The following is a 25,416-nucleotide window of genomic DNA, read 5'->3' as shown; positions in this document are numbered from 1 at the left end:
GACGTTGACAATTAATTTATGAATATTGGATGACAGTTAAAAAATGTGAATAATTGATTGACAGATTACGGATATCTCTTCAAACATTAATGCATAAACATTCCCGTTTAGATTTTTCTTGTGAGCTGACTTAAATTAATTACAAAATAATACAATTAAGAATACGATCTGTACAAATAATTATGACATTATTTTTTATCCGTTTTTCTCTAGAACATTTATTTATTTATTATTTATAAATTTTTATTTATAAATGATCTTTTTGAAACTTTTGTAAATGAATTCTGGCTATCGTTATATCGAACGTTGATACCAATAGTGATCGGCGTATGAGATCAATGAGCTACTAATTTTTTCAATGATTTTTTGTTAAAGATCTCCATCACACAAATATTACTATAATAGTCATATATTATACAAAGATCGAGCTTCGTATGTGTGTGAAATTGAGATAATACATTTATAAATACTAAAATTATGCCAAGTAATGAAGGAAGAGATTTAAAATTTATGTATATTAAATAGAAAAGAGAGAATATTATTTATTATATATTTTACAGTTTTTATATATAATATTTTATACTAATATTCTATATAAGCACATGGGATATTTTACAAATTTGCATCAAGAAAGATTGTAAGAATATATTTAATTATAAAGATGTAAAATTTAATAAAAATTGATAAATAAAATTGGAAAATAAAATTTTATTAATTATAAATCAAGTAAAATAGACTTAAGAGTATAAACAAATTAATAATTAAATATTGAAAATTCGCTAAAGTTATTTTATGTCAACATACTATTTATTTAAATCTTAAATTTTTTTATGCTTTAGTTGATCAATAACAAATTTCTCTTCTATTTTTCTCTAGTCATAGAAGCATATATATATATGTATATATTAGATTGACCGAAAAATTCATGCCGTTTTTTTGGTGAAGACGATTTCTCTTTTAAGAATATTTTGCGATATTTTAAGAATTTTTGCAATCACTCGAGTTACAGAATGAGTTATTTTCAATTAATATATCTTGAATTTGGTCATCAACTTCGATCGGCCGTTCTAGGCGTGGTATATCGAGAGATCCAACCGGTACAGAACCTGTCAAACCACTTTTTGCATTTGTTCTTTTATTGCATCCTCTCTATACATGGCACAAATCTTTCTTCAAGTTTGAATTATGTTCTTGTCTTTTCTAAAATAAAAAAAGCATAATATGCCGAAAATGAACTTCATTATTGTCCATCTTTAGAGTGATATCAAAAACGCAACTAATCTTCACAAGGTTGTTTTTAAGTGAATATTGGAATGTAAGCTGTCAAGAATGTAACTCTTTTATCATTCACACGCATTAATTAACATATGACTTCATCAATGACCTTAAGACCAGAAGCAGAAGACCTTGAGAGCAGAACCTATATAAAGCCAGCCTTTATAACTGACTGAATTATTCGGAAGGAAAGTAAGTAAACAAGATGATATTCTATATACGTATGTTCAGTGCAGTTGCAGCGATTGGATTATGCATAGCAAAAGAGCTTCGTAAGTTACGCTTATGCTTATACTTAAATTTTTTGTAGGAATTTTTATATTTTAATAATTGTGCATTTCGAATTGATATATCAATATTTATATATTTCTATAAAGTAATTTATTGAAAAAATTTAATATAAATTTGCATAAAGATGATGTAAAAAACTAGAAATGCTTATATTAGCATATAAAAGAAATAATATTATTTCTTAAGAAAACACACACACACACGCAATTATTATAGATAATAAATGAAGGAAAAATCTAACACTTCTCGGAATTGTATGAATGTCACGATCGAGTTCAATAAAATATTTGGAGAAGTAATATAATATAATTACTCTTGCTTATTTTTGTAAAAAGTTACTTGTTAAACGTTCACATTTTTAAATGAGAAAATTGCACATACACACATTGACACTCACAGACTCTCATTTATGCCCGCGAGTTTAGTGTGTATGTGTGTTTTACGTGAATATCAGGAAGCGTGATTACATATGCATAACAACATTTACTAATTTATGATTAATAAAGAAATATAAAAAAGAGAACTTTTTATTTTATGCCTATTATATGCACAATTGATAACATACACATACTTACTGCTTCAATTATATTTGAATTATTTTTATTGGCTAAAATAACTCAGATATCTTTATAATTTCTATTCAGCTGTAACCATCTGCCAGCGGAATTCTCCTAACTATTCTAATTGCTTAAAACTTGCGATACAGGAATCATGGCCACGATTTATTAAAGGTATTCTTAAAATATTTAATTATATCATTTTAACTTATATGACTTTTAAAAAATGAAATTAGTTAACATGCAATGCAATTTTTATAATAAATAATTATAATATGTATTTATACATACGCAATTATTGTAAAACATTATAACATTAGAAATGTTTATAAGTTAATTAAAATGTAACTATAAAGTTATTTAAATTTTCATAAATTTATGTATAAGCTCAATTTTATCTATTTAAAATAAAAAAGATTTAAAATATTCTAGTCAATCCATTTTTAAATATAAAAAAATTGATATTAATACTAATTCTTTTATTTTTTTTTAATAGGACTTCCAGAACTTGACTTTCCATCTTTGGATCCTTTGTCTTACGAATACGGCTACTTTGAATATGATAGAAACATAGTACATGGAACAATAATCGTAAGAAATGCTGTTGTCAAAGGTTTAATGAATTCTAATTTTTCGGCTGTAAGAGCGCATTTTCTCGATGATGTCTTTCGTTTGGAAATTGATACACGAATGTCGAGGATGTCTGCTGAAGGTGACTGTGAGGCAGAAGGTAGTGTAGGCGGATTTAAAATGGGTGGAAAAGGTACGAAAATATTAATAGCATAATATGTATAACGACAAAAAATTAATTATATGTCAAATTACACATCTAAATTAAAATTATTGAATTTAAATTTATATTATCATAATTTTATTATAAATCAATCAAAATAATTATAATAGTTGTGTCAGATTATAACAGTGTATACAAATACATTATTATATTTCTAGTATAAAATTAATAATTTTCGTTTTATACATTGATAATTCTTAATATGTAAATAGTCATGACTTTTCTTAATATTTTTTAAATTATTACTATATAATTATATTAAGTGTGGAAAATATTATATGATAATTATATGTCTACCATTATGTCTATTTATGCGACAGGAAGCTTTAATCTAACTTTAGAAGATGTCAGAGCAACATGGGATTTAACAGGACACGTAGCAAATGATACATGGACTATAGAACATTTCTATTGCCTTCCCTCCTTTGGAAATATGAAAATTGATTTGAACAATTTGTTCGATGGCAGTAAAGAATTGAGTAAGTATTATACAATATATTATTCATATTATATGTGTCTGTGTGTATGTATACATCATATCAAGACAATTCATTGTCAGACAACATATCAATATAATAGTGTCCAAATTTAAGAATAAATTGCAAGATCTAAACTGACATTCTTTTCTGCAAACTATAAAATAAATTAAAATAAATCGAGAAGATTTCTTTTCTTTGTAATGTAATTACAAATAAAAAAATATCAAATATGTGGTATAGATAGAGATTATTTCATTAATATACATTTACATTTTTATATATTTAACATCTTCCTTTTTTTTTCTTTATTTGTTTTTTTTGTTATGTAATTTAACGTTTAATTACATATAAATTCTTATTTGCAGATGATCTAGCAATATATTTTGTGAACGAATACTGGCCGACTTTATATCGCATAATGTTACCAGTAACATCCGAAATATGGGACCCATGGTTGAGCAGCTTGGTCAATCGTCTTTTCTCGAAAGTTTCCTTCTCGAAATTATTTCCATAAAATTTTAACATTTACTTCTTCAGTATATATTATGAAATGTCAGACTCAGCATAGAATCACATTAAAATTGTATACTAACAATCAATAGCAGGATTATAAACTAAATAAATTTCGTGTTCCACGATAATTTCCCGAAAAATATGTGCATTCTTCCATTTGTTCCGCACGAAATCAGTGTATTCGAGGATGACGGCGACATATGTAGTTCGACGCCAGTGATAACGAGGGATACGTTAGAATGATCATCCATTGTATTAGTTGTCTTTGATAAACTGGCGTGACATCATATGTGTTGGCATCACGGCAGTATCCAGCATTGTTTAGAACGTATGATAAAGTTCTGCAATTCTCGCCGGCAGTTACAATGATGATTGCTTCGGACGACGACAATCGGAATAGCACGTGAAATTTCGAACTGCCTTTATGACGACGCATGTATGTACATACGTAGATTCACGTGTGTACAACGTATTGAAATGACGTCTTTACAAAAATGTATGTGCCTCGATTAAAAAGTGACATTTTAATCAGATTTAAACAATAAAAGTTAGAGAGAAGAAATAAAGAAATTTTTTAATTATTCCGCTACGAGATACAATGATTGATTAAGAATTTAGAGAAAACTATTCAGAAATCAAAATTAAAAGTTGAATTTTCTAAATCTTATGTATCGTATATACAAATATACAAAATATTAATCTAATATGTATTTTGCATTGTACCGTGTTATTTGGGGCACAGCAAAACATAAATTATGTAACGAATAAATTTGGTTGCGGTGAATTTTGCTGAATTTTTCGGCATATGTGTGGCATATATACTTTATATATCTTCAGCAAATGTACAGTTGCATTTGTATTCGGATAGCAAAATATTATTAGTGCTGTAGGACAATGCACATGGAAACATGTTGAGATGAAAACCATTATTTCTACTAATTTATATATATGAATATATATGAGCATAAGATTTCATATTCGGTGTGTATTCGGTGAAACTGTAAAACTTAAGCTTTTTTTAAATGTTTTGTTTTGTTAATATTAGAAGAAAGTTTTTTATATTTTTCAGTGTAACAATTAATATGTATTAAAAATTAAATTTATTCAAATTATATATTAGTTTATGAATAGCACTTGTATACATTGTAATATAAAAACAATGGTTTTACTTTATTTAAATACTATGTGTTTATATAGAAATACAATTAAATACTTTTCTGTTGAATCTATATATACCTACCTTCGTATCTTTTATTACAATTTGAATCAAAATATTTTGTATAGAAATAAAAGAAAACTATGTTAAAATTATATTTAATAAAATTCTGTATTTAGAATCGCGCGCGAGCACACAGATTTTCACTAAGCAATTAATTAGCTATGACACCGGTGAATGCTGCTGCCAAAGCGGCGTTAATTGTGAGTATTCAAGAGATCCTTTAATGAAATTTCGTATGATTAATTTACGGCGAATTTTACACGATACTGCTCGTTGCATATCGCAGGTGCGAGCGGTGTATTGTACACCAGAGAGCAGTATAGAATACTCGAGATTCGAGAAACTGTATTACGGAACGCGCATAAAATCCAAAACTCCGGCACTTCATAAGATTTTAATCGAACGGGACTGCCTCTCTGCTTTGCACACCTCGGTCAAGAAGCAGTATGCGAAAACAGAAGAGAGAAAAAGAGAAAGAGAAAGAAAGAACAGACTAATTCTATTTTTATTTTTTATGGGAATATATTTACTGCGAGTTTTTCCTTTTTCACGAATCTAACGAATAAACCTGTTTCTTGACCTCGCGTAATTAACAAGACGTTAATTAGCAGAAATTCGTGAACAGTAAAGTTTCTATAAATTAAAATTCTTACTTAATAACTATTGTATATCCAATTGAGGTCATTAAAAATCTGAATAATGCAAATTTAATCGATAATCTGAAATGCATAACGTAATGAATGAAAATTTAGGTCACTAACATGCACCTTTATTGTTCCTTGTATGAACGCATAACTAAGTAAATGATTAAAAATATATTGTTTATTTTTTTGTTAGTAACTATATGTAGAAGTAAATTTTAATAATTATCAATCATGAATTTTTATTGTATTTAGTCTTAATTAAGTCAAATCCAAAATTATTTTAATTAGTACGACTCTGCTACAATTATTTTTTGTATTCATCTTTTTAATTTTTCTTAATTAACCCTTTTATATTATAATTCATGTCAAATGAAAAAGATAGAAATATATATTTTGTGGATAAATATTGAATTCCATAATTAAAAATCAATGCATTAGATGTTATCTCATAAACGAGAAATACAATGAGAAAAAATAGAAAAGAAAAAGAAAACATTTATATTTCTTCCAAAGATTATTCATGTCTTTACTAGCTTTTCTTTGAGTTAAATTAATTCTTTTTATTTTTTATCGTCTGAAAATACATTTACATTAATTATTCGTTCTCTCAAGTTACGATGCAAAATTTATTGTATCCAAATTTCATTAATAAACCATCTCGTTTCAATACCGAAATGTACAACCTTTCCATATCTTCCTATTTCAGCCAGTGGTCGTACGATCGTTATTCCTGAACCTGCCGCGATTCTCACGTAATTAGCGAGGCCACGTGCGAGCAAAACTTGGCCCATAAATTTGGGGAAATGGAAATGGCGTCACGTCCGATCTCTCTCGCGATCTTTCCATCTTTCTCTCGGTGTTCCATCCCCGCCCGGCGCGGCGTATTAAACGCTATTCTACTTTCCAGAATGTCTCTTTCGCATTCTACAGCCATGTAGAGAAATCAGAGAACTCTACCTACGCCGATCACGTATTGTGCGCTGAGGCCAATCTGTTCTCTCCTGTCACGTTTGACGGTTTATGTCATTCGTGTTGTGCGCGTCTATGCCGTGATCCACCTTTCCAACTTGGGTAAGATGTCAATCATATTTCGTCCCAGGAGTTTTCCGTCGGCGGAATTCGAATTTTCGGTCGTTTCATCCCTGTATTCGTCGCCAAATCACGGCATCTCGTAGAATTATTAGGTTCCTGGTGAAAGACAAGTCTATTGCTATTACTTGGATGACAAAATTATTGGATCTATTAATATTTTACGAGCCTTTCATCGCCGATAAATATTCACGTTTAATTATCGTTGATCTTTAAAATGTAATGTAAATCCGTGGTGAGAGATGTTTAGGTGATATTTAGGTACTATGTGCTCTTCTCTTCTAATTGTAAGTATATAGCTAAAGTGATAGCCAATGTTTCGTAATTTATTTATATTTTTGTATAGCGCTTAATTTGAATTCTATTAAAAATATTGTCATTGTCTGATAACTGAAGATTTATTGTGGTTTAGTAGCTAAAAAGTGTCATTAATTTAACTTCATCATTTGTAGTTAGAAAGTGATTTATTTAATTGAAAATATCTTTCATTGCAGTATTTAATCAATTTAAGGAAAAATTTTTGATTTTAGTCATTACCTTTATTCACGCATAGCAAGTAATTCGAAAATACTATTTCAAGAATATTATATTTTAACGATTTAATAAAACATCCCCCTAAAATACTTTGCGCCCTAGAACAGCCAGCGAGAATAATAGGCATCGCGAGATACTAATCGTAAAATGTCTCATAAATATGGTTGCATTAGTAACGTGGAATAAATACTGGTCTGACCGTATTTCCGTCTTTCTCTCATCAAATTCAAATTCGTACATATGTCGAAATATTTGCTTTACCGATTCGTCGGGCAAAGAGATAACATGCCGTTTTTCCCACGCGGGCGGACATGCGATTGGATCGGTCTGTTTTATGTTCAGACGGCTTCAAAAAATGACTCGCGTGCCTGTTAGAGGGCTTTTTGAACGAACGACAAACACGAAACTACAACGATACTGGGCAACTCGGTCGTCGTGATTTTCAAACCGTTAACAGCCGGCCGTTGAACGGCGCCGATGCAAACGCCAACAGATTAATGCTAATTTACTCGATATTTACGCTTCTCTCTCGACACTGTAGCCGCACAACATATTTCCATTGTTTTACTACGATGTGTCAATATTGAATGCGCACAGCAATGGGCTATCGGGATATTTACTATAACATTGTGCGCATAGGCCTCAAAATGCGAGCACGTCATATGAAACTAAATGTTCGATTATTAAACATGGAATTCCAGGCTGAAGCTTGACCGAGAAAAAATGTCACTTTTCATCTCGGAGCAAATCAATTCGATATTCGAATTGAGTGATGTTATATGTTTATTGGTGATCGTCTTTTCTATTTTTAGCTGTATATATGTGTACGTACGTATTTAGAGTGATATTTTAATATTTCTATAAAAATTTAATTTATTAATATATTTACATAAATACAATTTTATTTTATTGCAACGATGATTGTTAAATGGATCTAAACTTTAATGTCGAAAAGGTATAACATGATTCTCGAGACATTCCTAAATATCTCTAAGGAAATCAAGTGCCACCAGAGACATAACTTGTAAGAAAGATATGTCAACATAGGTCTGTATTCGATGCATAATTCAATAGAGAGAAAAAGAGGGAAAGAGGGTAGAGAGGGGAAAGAAAAGAAGAATGCGATGTTAAATTTATAAACATAAAATAAAATAGAATGTAGATATAAGAATCTCTCGAGAGAATAAAGCTGATTCGCATATCTTTTGTATAAACCAAAGATCTGTTTCTTTTTATAAAGCGTTGAACAATTGCGACATAGGAATTGTACAATAAATAATGTATTGAAGAGAAAAATATATTATTAATTATTAGTAAAATAATATTTTTAGGATATACTTTTTTCATTAAAGAAAAAAATTAGCTCTGAATACTATAAAAGATTTATCAAAGGAAACAATATTGTCCGAAGTTATTTCAATTATTTATTATATATTAATGTCAATATATATATATATATATATATATATATATATTATATATATTAATGTCAATGATCAGTCTCGTGCGAGACGTACAGCGTGGTGGATGTGTACAGACGCGCGAATCTAATAGAAGCGCAGATATTTTGATCGAAAGATTCTTGTAGAAAATTCTATTTTTTTGTTCTCTATTAAAGATTTTAAAAATGAATTTTTATGTATTGCATAATTAATTCACATATTTTTATGTATGCATTGCAATCAACGCATAAAAAAATATATTAATTAATTATTAATTAACTATGCAATGCAATAAAAATTTTGTATTTATATCTTTAACAGAAAGTGCGAACAAAAAAATATAATTTTCTACAAGAATCTTTTGATAATAGAGATAATCACAACATTGAAACTAATTACGATTTTATGGACGAAAAGATTTATTAATATTTTTTGATATAAATTAGCTACTTTAAACTTGGTTAATATTTTTGACAGTTATTAGCTGATTTCTGTCAAAAAATATTAATCGAGGATAAAGTATTATAATATATTATTTACAACATATTACTATTTTATTTCTTATAATGTTATTACTTTGAAATTTAATTAGCAAATTAACGCTTTATTATAATAATATTTTTTTATATACATCACCTAAGGCGTTAATTTGTTAATTACATTTGAAAATAATAATATATATGTTATAAAATTTAAAATAATATGTTTTACATAATATGTTATAATACTTTAAACTCGATTAATATTTTTGACTGTTATCAGTTGATTCCTGAACAAGTTATGTGCATGCCACTCTTCTATTTTGTATTTACAAAAATGATATTAAAAGAAATTATATAAAGTGTGTTTAAACTATATTAATGTTTTTTGACAGAAGTCAGCTGATTAAAGCGTCAATTTGCTAATTATGTTATAAAAATATGTTATAAAAATTAGAATAATAATATATTTTAAATAATATGTTATGATACTTTAAACTTGATTAATATTTTTTGACAGTTATTAATTAAATTTTGACCTACAAGGAAGTAAATATTGACGTGTAATCAAAATGATAGAAAATTTCTCGTCTCTTGGAACGGAAACAGTAAGGGATGGAAATGAGGTCCATGGTTTGTTTTCTCTAGAGTTTAAGCAATTTGGAGCATTCGGAATCGCTGACCTAGGTTCGTACAATTCCATTCTGCTTAACCTAAAGCGGTCGGCCGTGTAATCGTCAATAGAAGTTTGAAATCACAAATCAATAATGATTGGATTAGTATAAAAGCAGAGACGAATTTTAAACTAGATAAAATCACATTAAAATTTTATTTGTACTGTAATACATGTTATGTTTTTAATTTCAATAATTTAAAAATATATGCTTCTTTTTAATTTACTTATAAAACTTTTATTATATATTATTATTTTACTATATTTTTTCATCTTATTTGTTTTTTAATTATTTAATTTATTTTATTTATTTGTAATTTATTTATTAATCATTTTAATTATTTTTTATGATTGTTATTTATATCTCTTTCTCTCTTTTTCTTTCTCTTTCTTTTTATATGTATGTAAAATTGCAATCCTTGATGTTTTCTACAAAAACTCCTATCTCGCTTGTTTCAAACAAGATTTTGCTGTAAAGAGAACAAATTGCAATTTTTAAATAATTCCACATGAAATCTTTTTGCTTTTATTTATATACAAATGCTCGCAGTTATTAGCACTGTGAAATAATGATTTGCTTTTTTAAACATGAGATTTTTTTCTGTAGTGGTGTACGAGGACATTAATATTCAGGCTTGATAATTTCTTACATCATTTCTCAAGCCGTCTCGTTACGAAACGTTATGGTGGGTATCACAAGTACACGTATCTTTGTCGTGTGTCTCTGGAGATTTTTCCAACCTGGGGATGAAATGCAGCTTGCAATTAGATTCACCTAGCACAGTATTTGCGGAGCTGAGCGCGAGATACTTTTCCATCTGCACAATTTACATCTCTCCCTAGCCTCTCCTTTCCTCCTGAGAATACTTTCATAGGAATTATTATTCAGTATTCATATCATACTTCTTGTCATGTTTAGGTCATCGACATAATGCGTCTGTGGATTGTTGAAGAAGATGATATATGGTCTACAGATATACGGATTTAAAAAAGTTTCGACAGTTTCATTTTTCCACGTTAATTCCGCGTATTCACGAAACTGGAATATACGACGGCATCGTTGGCATCGACCAGAACTGCTACTATCTGCCAATCCAATTATTCCATAATCAGTCAACCAATAGGAGAGAAGTTGTCCGGGTTGCCTCATGTTTATTAGAGATATAAACATAATTCGATTACATTGATAATTTCAATTCTTGATCGAATAAAATGACTGATTAGAATTTTACGCAAAAATGAGATATATTTCCTGTAATAATATAAACACATTGTATTTTTATTCTATTGTTTACGAGAAGGAATCTATACGGAGAAATTTTTATTATAATAAGAAAAAGCTTCATGTCATATTAAAATTTTATTATTAAAAGATTTATCATTGTATTTTTGTAACATGCTGCAAGAAATATAATCATATTTATTTCAAAGACATATTTATTTATCAAGTAGCCATATATTAAAAAAATGTTCTTAATTTTTAATCTTCATATATTTAAACATCTTGTTATTATTATTTTATAAATATCTTGTTATTATTATTTTATAGATATACAATTGCATTCCTTCAAGATAAAGTCTGGAAATCTTCGAGTATTCTACTTGAAGACTAACTTTGTTCGAAGAAACGTTTTAAAACATTTGCCCGGGAGAAAGAAGTTTTTTCCTTTAGTAGAATAAATTACACGTGGCTTAAACGTTTGTTTAGTATACTGGTATTGCAACTTTAATGAAGAAAAATCTCACGTTGCATCTCTTTTAGATAGCATCATAACCCTGGTATCAGGCTAACTAGATTAATCTGTTTTAGGATAATATATCATTGCTAATGCTTATTCCATAGTCTGTCAGTTCTTCCGGTGTGCAAAAGAACAATACTGAGATTTATATGGAAATTTGCCGTTCCTCTTATATTTCATGTATTTTAGTTGGAGATCTCTAGGGTAAAAAAATGTACCTACACAGCATATGTCTCTTCAAGCCTCGCTCGCGAGCATTTTTATCCGCCATTCGATTTGCATTGTAGATTTAACCGGAAAAAAGCGCATAGAGATTTTTTAGATAGAACTTTAGAGTTATATAATGTAGCATCAACGTCAAGCGCTTATGAGATTATCACATATGAAGTTTTGCATTAACAATATTTATGTTAATTTCAAAGAATTTAAAATGTGTCTAACGCGTGTAGATCAATTTTTAGTAATCTGATAAAACGGAAGGTGAGATAGATTTCAGTCGAAAAAAACATCGTGCAATTTCATGCCATAAAAATGTCGAGTTACAATTAATCAAACCTTTCTGAATTAAGGCGCTTGAACACGAAATCGCGGAAAACGACACGGTGCGTGTAAGCACGGTAGAATTTCGCGGTGGATCTATAGTTGCAAAGGCAGAGCTTCACCGACGCTGCTTGGTAGTTGGTTAAGTAACGAGCAGTGCATATTTAGCCGTGGCTTCTCTGCAGAGACATGCAAATGTACAGCGATGGCTCCTCTTGGTTGGTTGCCTCTATACTACGTGAAATATACTCCGCTTCATGCTTAATCAAGATTTCGCCGGCCATTATACTCCGGAGAACCATTCTTCATAAAGTTTTGCATTTTGACAAATCTCCGATGTGTAAAGACAATATAATATTTTACATAAATTTCTATTTTTGATTTCTTTTTTTATTGTCTTTACAATAATTAATATACACATATGTAATAATTCTTTTATTTATTTGTTAAAATTATATACGTTTTTACTATTTTATTATTTTTAATATATAATTATATATATACATATATAAATATAATGTTTATTCTCAAAATTGTCTTTGATCATAGAGATTATTAAATTAATTAAATTTTTACAATTGTGTAATTTTATTTCTTTTTTTTCTAAGAAATATGTAAATATAGAATATGTCTATATGTATAAAAAATGTAAATATAGAATGTATAAAATATCAGCATAATAAATACATATTGTATTTTGAAATTTACGTGAAACGAACGAACAAGATTAAAAAATAGACACAAAATGATGTGTAAAATGTTTTATCTAAAGCACACGATGAGATGGACGCAATTTATTTATTATTCAGTATACAATTAATAACACTTTAATTATGTATTTATGCATAACGTAGAAATTAAAAAAATATTACATTTATATTATGTATTTAATGTTTTTTATTACTATTACATCGCGGACAGCAAACGGGGAATTCAGAATGACGTTCTCCAAGATGTTGTCCTGCATCCTTGTCACATCTACATCTAGAGCAAATATAACAATAGTATGCATTAATTTTATGTATCAACAGTTGCATATTTTTAGTTACGATCAATGTGATATTAAATTTTGTTTTATAATTTATTTTTAACTTACTCTTCTATAGTGTATTTATTCTGTGATGTGCATGTTACTTTCACACATCTTTGCTGATCATTTGTGGGAAGCACTTCACTGATACAGTTTTCTGAAATAGTTTGTATGATAAATTAAAATATAAAAGTAGAAAATATCTCTTTTACATACACAATATATAATTGATTTTTTAAAGAACTTAAAGAATTTGTAAATATTTTTATACATGTGCACATATACATACAAATATTAATAAATATTAATATATATATATATATATATATATATATATATATATACATATATAAAAGATAAAATATTAGATATATTAAAAAAATTCTTATTTTATTTATTATTCATAAAGAAAGGAAGCTAAAGAACACTTTAAATTTAAAAAAAAATAAATTATTCTTTTAGCAGAAAAAGATATATAAGACACTTTTGCAAACTTATTTAAAATATTCTACGTATTACGTATTGTATGAAAGCGAATATATACAAGTTTATACAAGACCTCATAGTAAAATTACATACCATATTTAGGAACCTGCATTGAATAATGCACGAATAAGAGGAAAATGCAGAACACCGCGTAACGTTTCATTGTGCAATATATGTATGTTGTTACGAGAGAGATTCTCAACAAACTGTTATGAAGAATCTTAATGTCGAACTAAATTTATAGTGCCTCGCATAGTTGTAAGGTCAGGAATGACGATAAAACTGTTTGCAGCTTACGCTTGATTGTCGGCTCATAATATAATTTTTTACAATCATGCTTATACAGTTCTTATACATCTCTCTATATACATACTTAAGTTACGTAAGCGTGCAATATTTTCAAAATAAACAAAGTAATAATGAATTTAAAATAATAAAATTCATAGACTGTATTGTGTAGACACATTTTAGCATTTTTATTTACAGATATAAAATTTCATATATATTGAAATTGTATATTATCTATTAATATAATAAGTAAATTATTATAATATACATTTGAAAAATTTAATACAAATTTGCAATTTTTTCCGCCAATTTAAATTTAATTTTTTTAGTACAGTATTTTTTCTTTTAAATTGCGAACCAATTAAATAGATTAATTTAATTGAGATAATTGCGCTTCTTTTTAAATCTATCTTTTTTGTTTCTATTAGAATTATTATTGTCGACAATATCTCGCTCACAATTTTTTTAACAGCGGAAAGCTTAATCGGATTAAACTGAGCAATGTTAAATTTAAGAAGTTCGCACACTCATTCTCTGTAAGTGGTATTCTCAAAGGCATTTTGGATTTGGTCGAAGAAACGGTAAGAAAGAACGCACTCACAGAACTACGTCGTATCGCGGATATGTCGTGGATAGGTGAGTCCATTCCCAGGGCTTTGTTGAACGGGATTGGTACCGAGCTCAGGGGACATGCCGAACTAGAAGATCTCTATTATGTCAAGGAAGGGCGAAATGAGCTTCTTGGGACTTTCGTTTCATTCGTCCTTCCTCGAAGAATCGATCACTCAATAGGAATCATTTTATCGTCGACGACGAAATTTTAATTTACAAAATTTATTGTTTTAATTTGCACACTAAATTAAACCATATTAATTACATTATTTATAATTTTAATTGTATAGGCATAATTAACATTAGCATTTATAACATTAGCATTTTTGTGTTGGATTTGTTGTATAAAATATATTGTGACGTTATGTATCAAATGCGCAATATGAGGCCATAAAAATCAATATGTTATCAATAGTGCTCAAACAGCTGTGTGCAAAGATAAGATATGTTAGCATAAATTTAAGTTTGATAAACTTATAGAGTTCAAGTATTTGCAGTGTAACATATTTCTGTTCATGTGATAAATTTATTTTGTGTCTTACATTTGTTACAAATACTCTCTAATAAATAAACCATTGATGCGTTTTATTTAGCATAGATCTTTTTGAATTTTACAGTAGAATCTCAAAATAAAGAAAGCATACGTACATCATCGTAAATTTTGAAATAAAAATATGTATACAATGTATAGCTGTATCTGCTTCAGAATGCGCAATTTATTATTATCGATAATAAAATATTCATATGTCAATCTGAAAGAAGTATCAAGATTTTAAAATATTTATCGTGATAAAGCTATAATTGAAAGTTGTAATAAAATTTTATCGTATGCACTGTTGATTTATTGAATCTATTTTGATGTTTATTACAATGTATAGTTATTTATTTCTTTTGGCTAATGAAATATGTATTACTAATGTAAATATGTTTTAAATAATTTATAAATGTTTGATGCGCAATGTCAGAAAAAATAAGATGTCTATGTATTAATCCAAGAAATCAGGTCGCGTGTATGAATTTGGAGCGAACGGAGTAAAATCCATCACAAAATCCGGCACACAACAGGGTCGTAAATAATCAAAGGCTCTTCGGTGCTGCGACCCGACAACAATATTGTAACACTGGGACTACCGTCGCCGATAACATACGATTGACAGGGTAGTCTCTATCGGCGTATATCCTATCTTCGTGACAGGTACCGCTGCAGTTGCACTGAAAACGGGCGATACGTATAACATGAAGATCTCCGACATCCGCGAGCGTGTAATAATTTTCTCTCTTTAGTTGTAATAACTCGTCGCCGTTGTTGATGCTCGAGAAGAACAAATTTGTGTTGTTTTCCCTTAAAACTCGTTCCGGCAGAATGGCGGCATACCTCTTCTTCATTTCCTCCGCGTCTTTCATCGCTTGGTGAGCTTTCTGCAAAAAGATTTCGCATGAATTACCGCGCCGCGCGAATCAATGCCGCAATAATACAAATCTAAAGTTCTATGCATTGTGTTTCGCAAAAGTGCTCCGCATTGAAAACTCTCCTCTCCCGTCCCTTTTTCCCCCGCGCCTGGCTGGCAATATCATCGACTTCCCCCAATGTACGTTGTTTCAATATTTCATCGCTTCCGCTTTATTCGGCTGTACACGAGCGTGATAAAAAATAAAGTAGGCTATCGCTGTCGTGCTCTTACCGCGATCCCCGACTCGCTCTGTTTATCTTCGGCGAATTTCCGCCATTTCAGGAAGGCAGTCTTATACATACTCCTCGCTTTTTCGTATTCTGGGTGAACGTCAGTAGCGAGGCTCTTGTACCCGAATGCGCCAGCTGCGCTGGTATTGCCGTCTCTTCCATAAGAGCTACCGCCGAGGAACCAGACGGTGTATGCTCGCAAAATTGGATATTGCTTCGTACGCATGTGCCAATATAAGGAAAAGTAGAGGGCGAGCTCTTGATTGGGGCCACCCTTGCCGAAATTCTCGCTGAGATTAACGACAGGTCGACCTCCCAGCAAAAGGCATAGTCCCAAAGCCCATTTGTCCTTCGTAGGAAACATCTCCCACGCCTTCCGGTCGGTCAGAGGACATACCGGACTCTCCTTCATCTGCTCGTACATCTCCAACTTGGTAATTTTGTTCTCGACCGCCAGGATCATTAGCGACGCGATCTTCACGTACTCCTGTGCGAATTCCTCGACGGTCCCGCCACGGATGGAGTTTAATTTCAAAGGGGACAGTCCCAGTTTGAGGGCTTCCGTCGTCATACACTCTATAGCATCGGCGTTGCACGCGATCACATATTGCTGCACGAACTTATACCTCTTCTTCTCGTTCAATTGGGCGTCCGCCCTCGTCTTCCGGGGATCGGATTCCCCTAATAGCTCGCGAACGTTTTGCGATACTTTGTCGACAAGTTTGTACTTCGTCAAAATAGCTAGGGCTCTTTGATCTTTTGGATCGTAAACGCATGGACCACCCCCCAATTGTTCCGATGGTTCTGCTGACACGTCAGATGCGAAGAGGGTGATGATTTTAGCTGGATAAGCTAGACGTGCCAGATCACCGCCTGAAATTTACTCTTTTAGTGTATATGTTTCTCGCTTATAATCTTTTAATTATTATTTGAAAAAAAGGATCTAATACAATTTACAATTTTTGTATTTGAACTCTGAAAAGATGTTTGACAACATTTCATTTATAAAGTAAAAATTTCTTTCGCGCGATATTAAATATTTAAACATATATAAAAAAAAATAAATAAATAATTTGAAATTTTGAATCTCTCTTTTTTCTTGTTCTATACATGAAGATGTTCTTTTTAAATAATGCGTTTAAGAAGAAACAAAAAAAAATTTACCCATATCTTTTTTTAAAATATATTAATATAATTATAAAATAAAATAATTTCTGAATTAATGCAGTTTAATTTTGATTGTGAATTCAAATATAATATTATTTAATTATGAAAGTGACGAAATTGATTTGTTTCAGATTATATTTTATTTTTTATTTAATAAAATGTTTAGACCTCCGATAGAATGTAAGGGCCGAAATATGAGTTCAAAGTTTTATTAGAGAGAAGAGGCTTATAAAATTTTCTCGCACCTAACTAAACCACTTACCTCTTATCGCAGAAAGTTTATTTCTCACGATATTGATCTCCTCGAGAGTCGCATTAGCAGCTTTTAACCTGTTGAGAACTCTTAACTTATCTTTCAATGTAATTGTCTTTCGCGGACAGCACAGAAGATCGTCTAGATCTCGCGACAGCATAACTATCAATAAGTCACGTTTTTTCAGCCGCTTACAGTAATTCGCGATTTTCTGCGTAATTTCGACTGTTTTCTTGTCTGCTTGTCCATCCATTCCGGCTTCAACGAAAATTATATGACTGTCCAACTTTGGAAACGCTTCCGAAAAGTTCCACATCATAGAGATCGATTTGCGAGGTACCACTATAAATCCTCTTTTCAGTTGTTTGCCAACCACTTTCTCAAACGCCGAGCTCATTGCAATAACTTCCTTACCCCAGCCAACAATATGTAAATTATTTTTTATTTTGTACTTAACATTGTTAATTGTCAGCGTTGCACGACCATCATATTTAATCTTCTTAGGTATGATTACAGATGGGTAAATGCATTTAATACCCGCTTCGATGATAGTACTGAGATCTTTACGAATCTGTGAAATCATTGAGAATTTCGACAAGTTTACGTAAAATGTACTAAAGAAGGGATTTTAAAGAGCTCTAAAATAATTCTATAATGTTATAATTTATATTATGAATCTAATATCACTGTTTTATATTAAATTATGTCATTATAATATTGTTGCATTAATTATTGCAGAAATTATTAATACTTTTATGACTACACTATTTGTTATTAATAATTTAAAATATGCACAAATAAATATTGTTATGTTATTAGGTCGAGAAATATATATATATATATTTTAAATTAATGATTGAAAAAATATACATAGGTATATAAATTGTATGTGTATCGATAGTAAATATTAGAAAGAATAATATACCGAACATAATTTTTGTTAAAGTTGGTGTTATTATGTATATATGTACAATTTAGGCGGGCATAATTGAAATATATTCAAATATAATCAAATAAAATGGAGAGAAAGAGATAATTTCTCCTTCATAAAATTTAATAAACTATATATATATATAAAATAAAATATATTAAAATATACATTTTGGAGAGATTATAATGATAATCATAGTCTGAAAACATCAAACAATTTGTCTTTTTAATAGTAATAAAAATAGTAATAAATTTTTTGATGTTACATTATAACCTGCGACATTGCTTTTTCTCCGCATATTTTTTTCGTATCTTTAATTTCCTTCTGCCGAATGCTTGCTTCCATGTCGGAATGCGCATTTTCTATTCCTATTCTGTCAAATCGTCTTTGCTTTAAAGAAAGTTCCACGTCGTTTATGACTTGCTGTCTTTTCGTTTCTACTACCATAATTTTTCGCACTGTTTCTTCTTGTTTCAACGAATTGATCTCTTCTTGCTCGCGTTGTTTGCTCTTTCTTTCAAGTTGTTGCATGGTTTAATAGAACTTTTATGATTTTGTGAAAATATATAGTAAAATTGTCGGAAATAACTTATATGGAATTCTGAAATGGTTGTTACATTTTAGGTTATTGCTGAATATAAAAGCTGAATATAATTTCATGTTGCTTTAGAATATTCTAATTTAATCGTAAAAGTGTTAAATTAATTTTAATTTATTATATTAGTTTTTAAATTTAGTTTTTTAAATTTTAATATAAATTTTAATGTAAAATTCGTTAAATTACGCACGGTTATTAAATTTTTTCGACTTTTAATTGATTATTAAAATTAAAATATGATTAATTAAGCATTGATTAATAATAGAAAATATTACAATAAATGATAATTTCTCTCTGTCCTTTTAAATTATATATTTATCGTATTTTTAAAAAATTCTTTCTTGTATATTGAATATGATATATTTATGCTAATCATTATATATTGATATATTGTATATATAAGTTAAAAAAAAGGAAAAGATAAAAACTAATGTAAGTAACTAATGTAATGGATTTAACATTTTTAAAAAATTATTCTACAATAATTATATAGAATTAAATAAAGATTAAAATTTGAGTAGCCATTCTGTCATTTTTTTTTAAAAACGATTAACAAGTCTCTTTTAGAATTATTATTTGTATCTTATTATTTTAGGAGCAATATGTTAAAAAATAAATAAAAATTGCAGACAATTAATGAAATATATAATTAAATCCATATACGAGATATGTTTGATTGGTCCATTGACCCTCAATTTATGAATGTAGCATAGATTCATACCAAAAAGTATTATACCCTCAGTGAAAAAGGATTTTGGCTGTGTAATTCTAGCCTTGGAAATGAATGTAGATGACAGTAGTAAGCAGGCTTTGGTAAAGGCCCTTACACAATGCCAGGTAACAGGCAATAGGAACAGGAAATAGATAGAAAATATCCACCAATAGGAAAAGAGAACAGATATTATTTCCTGCTTCTATTGGTGGATATTTTCTATTTCCTGTTTCTTTGCCTATTACCTGAAAATGTGTAAGGGCCTTAAGTGTTTCATAAAAAATGGGAAAATGGCCGCTTTCTATCTGCATACATATTGTAGGAAATTGAACACAAGAAAGGTTATGATAGGCAAGAGTATATTAATCGGAATACCTCGTTTCTAAAATAATACAGATTGTGCGAGTGGGGGTGTACGAGACTTTTGTAGAAAATGATCGCCCGTGCGGTGTTCAGGAAAATTAACGGAATATAAAATTATGTTCAATAACTGACAGAACCACAGTTTACTACGCTTTACTAGTCTTTACAATAGAGGCTGGAAATTCATCTTTAGAAATAATGGAAAACCGTTACTTTTTATTTCATGTCGCATTAATGCTAAACTTCCTTATCTTGGTTGTTTCCTTCACGGGAGTGATAAGTGCAACGATGCCGATGAATATTACAGAAGTTATGAAGAATGACACAAATATATGCGAGGCATCTAAATTTTTATATGATTTAGAATATACAAAACGTTGTGCATCATTGCCATATCCTAATGCTTCTTTGAACTTCAGTGAAGAGACTTTAGATACTTTTCTGTGTTTAGCAATTTATGATACGGCATACAAGTTTTGTCAATATTCTAATCCGTTGCAAAATCCGTTTAATACGCCAGTATTACCTCCATTTGAGGAGAAATCTGTTCCTAGTGAAAATGTAACCCAGGAAACAAAATTTTGCGACAGTTTACAAGGATTCACGTCATCGTACGATAAAATAGATTCACTTTTGAAATCATTAGTTGAAGATCTTAATATATCGCATAGGTGTCAGAGAATATGCTTTGACTTAAAAGATAAGTTGAATCAAGTATGCGCAGTATTTGCTTGGATCAAGAAGATTGATGACACTAAAAAGGCAAATGAAATAGAAATAAAAAAAGATCTTATAACATCTGATAAACCACCTATAATTCAATCAAATGAGACAGCAAATAATAATAAAATTGATGAAGCTAAGAAATCAGAAGCAAAAGAAACCAATAAACAGAACACAAATTTTGAGAACAATAATAATGTTGAAAAAGATAATTTAAATGTGCCTAAACATTTAGAATCTGAGGAGGAGAAAGCAAAATCTGACACTGAAAAATCAAGTAAGATCGAAAAGAAAGTAGATTCAACCTTTGAAGAAAATAAAAACAATATTGATAATAAAGATGAAACTATTAAAATTACAAAACCTATAAAACAAACACTTGCAAATAGTGAATCGCAAGTTTCACCAATAAATCTTGTAGATAATGTGCCAAACAAAGATGTAAATGCTGAAGACAAGGGAGAGGAATTTTACAAGGAGCAAAATACTGATGATTTAAAAACTAGTACACTATCTGAAAATACACAAGACCATTATGATGCCGCAAATCCGGAAGATGTAGATGGTACAAATGTTTATATATATATTTGTTTAATTTATTTTCGAAAATATATGAAAAGTTTGACAATGATTGTATCTTGAATAAAAGTTACAAATACAAAGCGAAACATATACACAAATTCTTATGGAAGAACATTTTTCACATGTGCATTTAACTACAAAATTTTTTGCATTTTATTCGTATCTATTTCTATAAATAATGTATTTTAATCTCTTCAGGGATTAAAGTCGGAATATTTTTTTTCAATTATATTTATTCAAAATATATTTATAATTATTAAACAAAACAACAAACTGAAAAATATTTTAAAATCTTTGAGAAAAATACGTAATTTATACATATATATGATTATTGTGTATTAAAATTAACTATTCGTGAAAGGATTTCGTATATACCTATTAAAACTAAATATGTATATCATCGACGTATAGTATATATGTAAATATAATATACGTCAATGGTATATATATGTACAATGTATGTATATATACATATGTGTCAATATTTCTGAAGAGGTTATTATTTTATTAATTTTATCATAAATATATGTATAATATGTATATGAATATTAATCTATTTAATTTTCAGATGTAGAGGATACAATTCAACAATCAACAAGTAAGAATAATGTATAAAAAAGTGTTGTTTTCATATCAATTATATTATACATAATGATTTACTTATAAATATATATATATAATATATATTTTTTTTAAAGGGAATCAAAATGAAAATATACAAGAAGTCTTTGAACAGAAGAATTTACAGTATCCTAATATAAAGACAGAAGATAATTCTAATTTCTTTACTTATTTAACTGTGGTCACAGTGGCATGTATCGTTGGATATATAGGTTATCATAATAAGCAGAAGGTGAGTTTAATTCATATACATTTATTAGCATTATTGTATTATCGTTTTCAACATCTGTTTTATATATAAATCTCTTTATATTTCAGATACTTGCTATTGTATTAGAAGGTCGAAGATCCAGAAATAATCGTGGTAGACGGCGGCCAAGCACGGCTAATTATCGAAAATTGGATTGTACGCTTGAAGAAGCCGTTACATCGCAATGTAACGCCAACGTTACTCATGTCATATATTAACGCGAGTAAAATGTCACAAATTTGATAATATCTGTATTATAGTATTGCAAGTGTAATATATATTTTGTATTTAAGAACATATACATATATATATATATATATATATATATATACTTTCTCAGCTTACCACTTAATTTTTTAAATATTATTTAATATTTTAGCATATCGCATCAATCCGTCACGATAGCGAATTTACAATATAATATATGATGATAAAATGTTTGATAATATGAGGTATTAGAAAGCATATATAAAAAATTATACAGGGTAAATCAAAAGTATGTTTCAAAAATTTGTGAGCGTGTTCCTGGGGGGGGGGGGGGGGATAAAAAAGAATAACAAATATTTATATGAACATATGGACATAAATCAGCAGTATCAAATAATAATTTATTTGAACATTTATAGTTTTGTTGTTGTTCTTTATAAGAGATAAGAGAAGTGTCTATTTAACAATTAAATTGATTCGTTTCTGTACGATGGAACCCCATCACATTTCTCGTGTTTTTGAACGAATGCGTCATGTAGACGTACTCAGGCATGTATTAAAAATGATGGAAGACACGTAGAGCATCTCTTGTAAAGGACAGCAACAAAACTGTAAACGTTCAAATAAATCATTTGATGCGGCTGATTTATGTCCATTATTTCGATAATGAAGCATATTGCGACCATATGTTCATATGAATTTGTTATTCTTTTCTATCCAGGAACACGCTCACAAACTTTTAAAACATATTTTTGACCCACCCTGTATATTTTCAATTAAAATTATTAAATCAAATTTATAATACAACTTGCATTATTTAGGATTTAAAATATGATTTATTAATAGTGTATTGTTGAGAAATCTGTAAATTTTTTCTTCATAGTTTATATATTCTAATATTACCGAAGACAAAACTGATATTTTAAAACTTTTATTTACATTTTTATCTTACACCTTTAAATATCATCCATTGGCTGTATTTACATAAAGTAGATTGTATATACAATGTAAAAAATTATATTAATTTTTCGCACGTACATATATACATATCTTGAATTTATGAATTTATTACAATACTTATATTAAGTCTATATAGTATGCCTAAATATAACTTTTTTTTTTTCTAAATCAGTATATTGAACAATCTTTTAATTATAATTAATAATTAATTGGATAAAATGTATATAATGGTTCTAAATTTAAGATTTGCTTAATATATTGATATTTATGTGATATTTATTTACCTATAACATTCATCAATTTATAATATTTATTGATATTATCAATTATAACATTAAAGTTTAAAAATTATAAACTATTTTATAATATGTTATATTTATTTGATTATTAAGTTTTTTCCTTAATTTATCTTTAAAACTATAAAGTTTGCATGGTTTCATGGTGAATTTTAATCGGACGGATCTGTGATGTACATGAAAGCAGATTCAATCGTCTTGACATAAATAGCAAAATTTAAAAACTATATCCTTGATATTTTGATATTATTGAAGCAATTGCATATATTAAGATAATTGTACGTATCGTCGAAAAACTTATTAATTCGTCTTAATATTTCAGTACCCGTCCGCATATGGAAAAAACTCTCTTTAAACTTTACATTCTATTTTTAAATTTAAAAATATATAAAATAATGTCTATAATAAATTTTTTGTTGTTGAATGTTGCTAAATGCAATTATCGTTGCAGAAAAATGTGTTTTGAGAAAAAGTAATATATACAGATACAGCTAATATAAATTTTATAAAATATTGAACATATACACATATATAATAGAAAAATATCAGATTATATGCTGCTCAAAATACGATATTGGAAAATTTGAATAAATTTTTATTATGGGTTTTTATCTTTTTATCTATCATCTTTATGTATTGTACAAATGCTTGCAATATATATAAAAGCAAACATTATAAAATAGAGCGATAATCGTTTTAGCAATCGCTACATTTTACAATATTTGCTAAATAATATCATATTTAATATTTTGTTTTTATTTATCTCATGCGCTCTTTTATACCTTCGTTTTTTTATAATAAAAAAGATTTGTTATGCATTTTTAAATACGCATTATAATTTATCAAAATAAATATATAATGCATATAATTTTATATGTTTATTCTCTTGAATGTTTGTTTAAAAATAATTACTTAGCCTTATTAAATGATTTATGTGATATAAAAAAAATATTTTTTAATCAGCATATATTCAGCAACATATAATATAAAGAACCGTCCAATTATCTCTAATTAAAATTCTCTGCTAATATTGTAAGTTTTTACAATACAATTTATAAGTGGATTTAAAATATATACAATAATATGAAATAAATGATATATTAGAAGATAAACTAGATTTTTAAGTTAGTAGCATTACATGGTGCTCAATTATTATATTTTTTCACGCAAGTTTCGTTATTTTATATTTAATTTAATTTGTTTTTTATTATCGGAATTAAATAATTATTTATATCAGATATTTAACATTGAATAACTAAATTGCAATATAACTGTCTTCATAATTACTTCTTTATTATTTATACTACTTTACATTACTAATTACTTAATAAGTTTATCATTTTGGTATTAATAATTATGATAAATTTTGTAATTTATATTACATTTTAA

At 28.5% G+C, this 25,416-nt stretch overlaps 3 protein-coding genes and 1 long non-coding RNA gene across 5 annotated transcripts; 2 read left to right on the top strand and 2 right to left on the bottom strand.

Annotated features, from left to right (window-relative positions):
• The first annotated feature begins 1,416 nt into the window (after nucleotides 1-1,416).
• On the top strand, nucleotides 1,417-4,900 carry LOC145933533 (uncharacterized). The gene is made up of 5 exons (XM_083033314.1): nucleotides 1,417-1,547; nucleotides 2,211-2,297; nucleotides 2,620-2,886; nucleotides 3,237-3,395; nucleotides 3,761-4,900. The coding sequence occupies exons 1-5, from the start codon at nucleotides 1,481-1,483 to the stop codon at nucleotides 3,907-3,909; spliced, it is 729 nt and encodes a 242-aa protein (XP_082889440.1). The 5' UTR covers nucleotides 1,417-1,480; the 3' UTR covers nucleotides 3,910-4,900.
• Nucleotides 4,901-13,046: 8,146 nt separating this feature from the next.
• LOC145933863 (uncharacterized) lies at nucleotides 13,047-14,036 on the bottom strand. Its single transcript, XR_014424935.1, has 3 exons — nucleotides 13,877-14,036; nucleotides 13,364-13,454; nucleotides 13,047-13,251 (listed from the first exon to the last, which is right to left on the bottom strand). It is a non-coding gene; the product is annotated as an uncharacterized LOC145933863 (long non-coding RNA).
• Nucleotides 14,037-15,514: 1,478 nt separating this feature from the next.
• On the bottom strand, nucleotides 15,515-19,162 carry LOC145933985 (glycerate kinase). The gene is made up of 4 exons (XM_083034098.1): nucleotides 18,989-19,162; nucleotides 17,794-18,355; nucleotides 16,366-17,237; nucleotides 15,515-16,102 (listed from the first exon to the last, which is right to left on the bottom strand). Exons 1-4 carry the CDS (start codon nucleotides 19,160-19,162, stop codon nucleotides 15,761-15,763), a joined length of 1,950 nt encoding a protein of 649 aa, XP_082890224.1. The 3' UTR covers nucleotides 15,515-15,760.
• Nucleotides 19,163-20,295: 1,133 nt separating this feature from the next.
• LOC145933859 (uncharacterized) lies at nucleotides 20,296-23,993 on the top strand. Of its 2 annotated transcripts, XM_083033874.1 has the most exons (5): nucleotides 20,296-21,388; nucleotides 21,533-21,676; nucleotides 22,262-22,291; nucleotides 22,392-22,546; nucleotides 22,633-23,993. In XM_083033874.1, the coding sequence occupies exons 1-5, from the start codon at nucleotides 20,587-20,589 to the stop codon at nucleotides 22,780-22,782; spliced, it is 1,281 nt and encodes a 426-aa protein (XP_082890000.1). In that variant the 5' UTR covers nucleotides 20,296-20,586; the 3' UTR covers nucleotides 22,783-23,993. The 2 variants fall into 2 exon arrangements, with proteins under 2 accessions (XP_082890000.1, XP_082889999.1); XM_083033873.1 differs by having other exon boundaries at nucleotides 20,296-21,676.
• Nucleotides 23,994-25,416: the final 1,423 nt, after the last annotated feature.

This window comes from Prenolepis imparis, unplaced genomic scaffold, assembly GCF_030444845.1.
Source record: "Prenolepis imparis isolate NDT839.2.m4 unplaced genomic scaffold, iyPreImpa1.0 SCAF_3, whole genome shotgun sequence".
In the NCBI taxonomy this organism is placed as follows: domain Eukaryota; kingdom Metazoa; phylum Arthropoda; class Insecta; order Hymenoptera; family Formicidae; genus Prenolepis; species Prenolepis imparis.
Note: the sequence above shows the minus strand (reverse complement) of the source record. Positions and strands in the feature narration are given on the sequence as shown.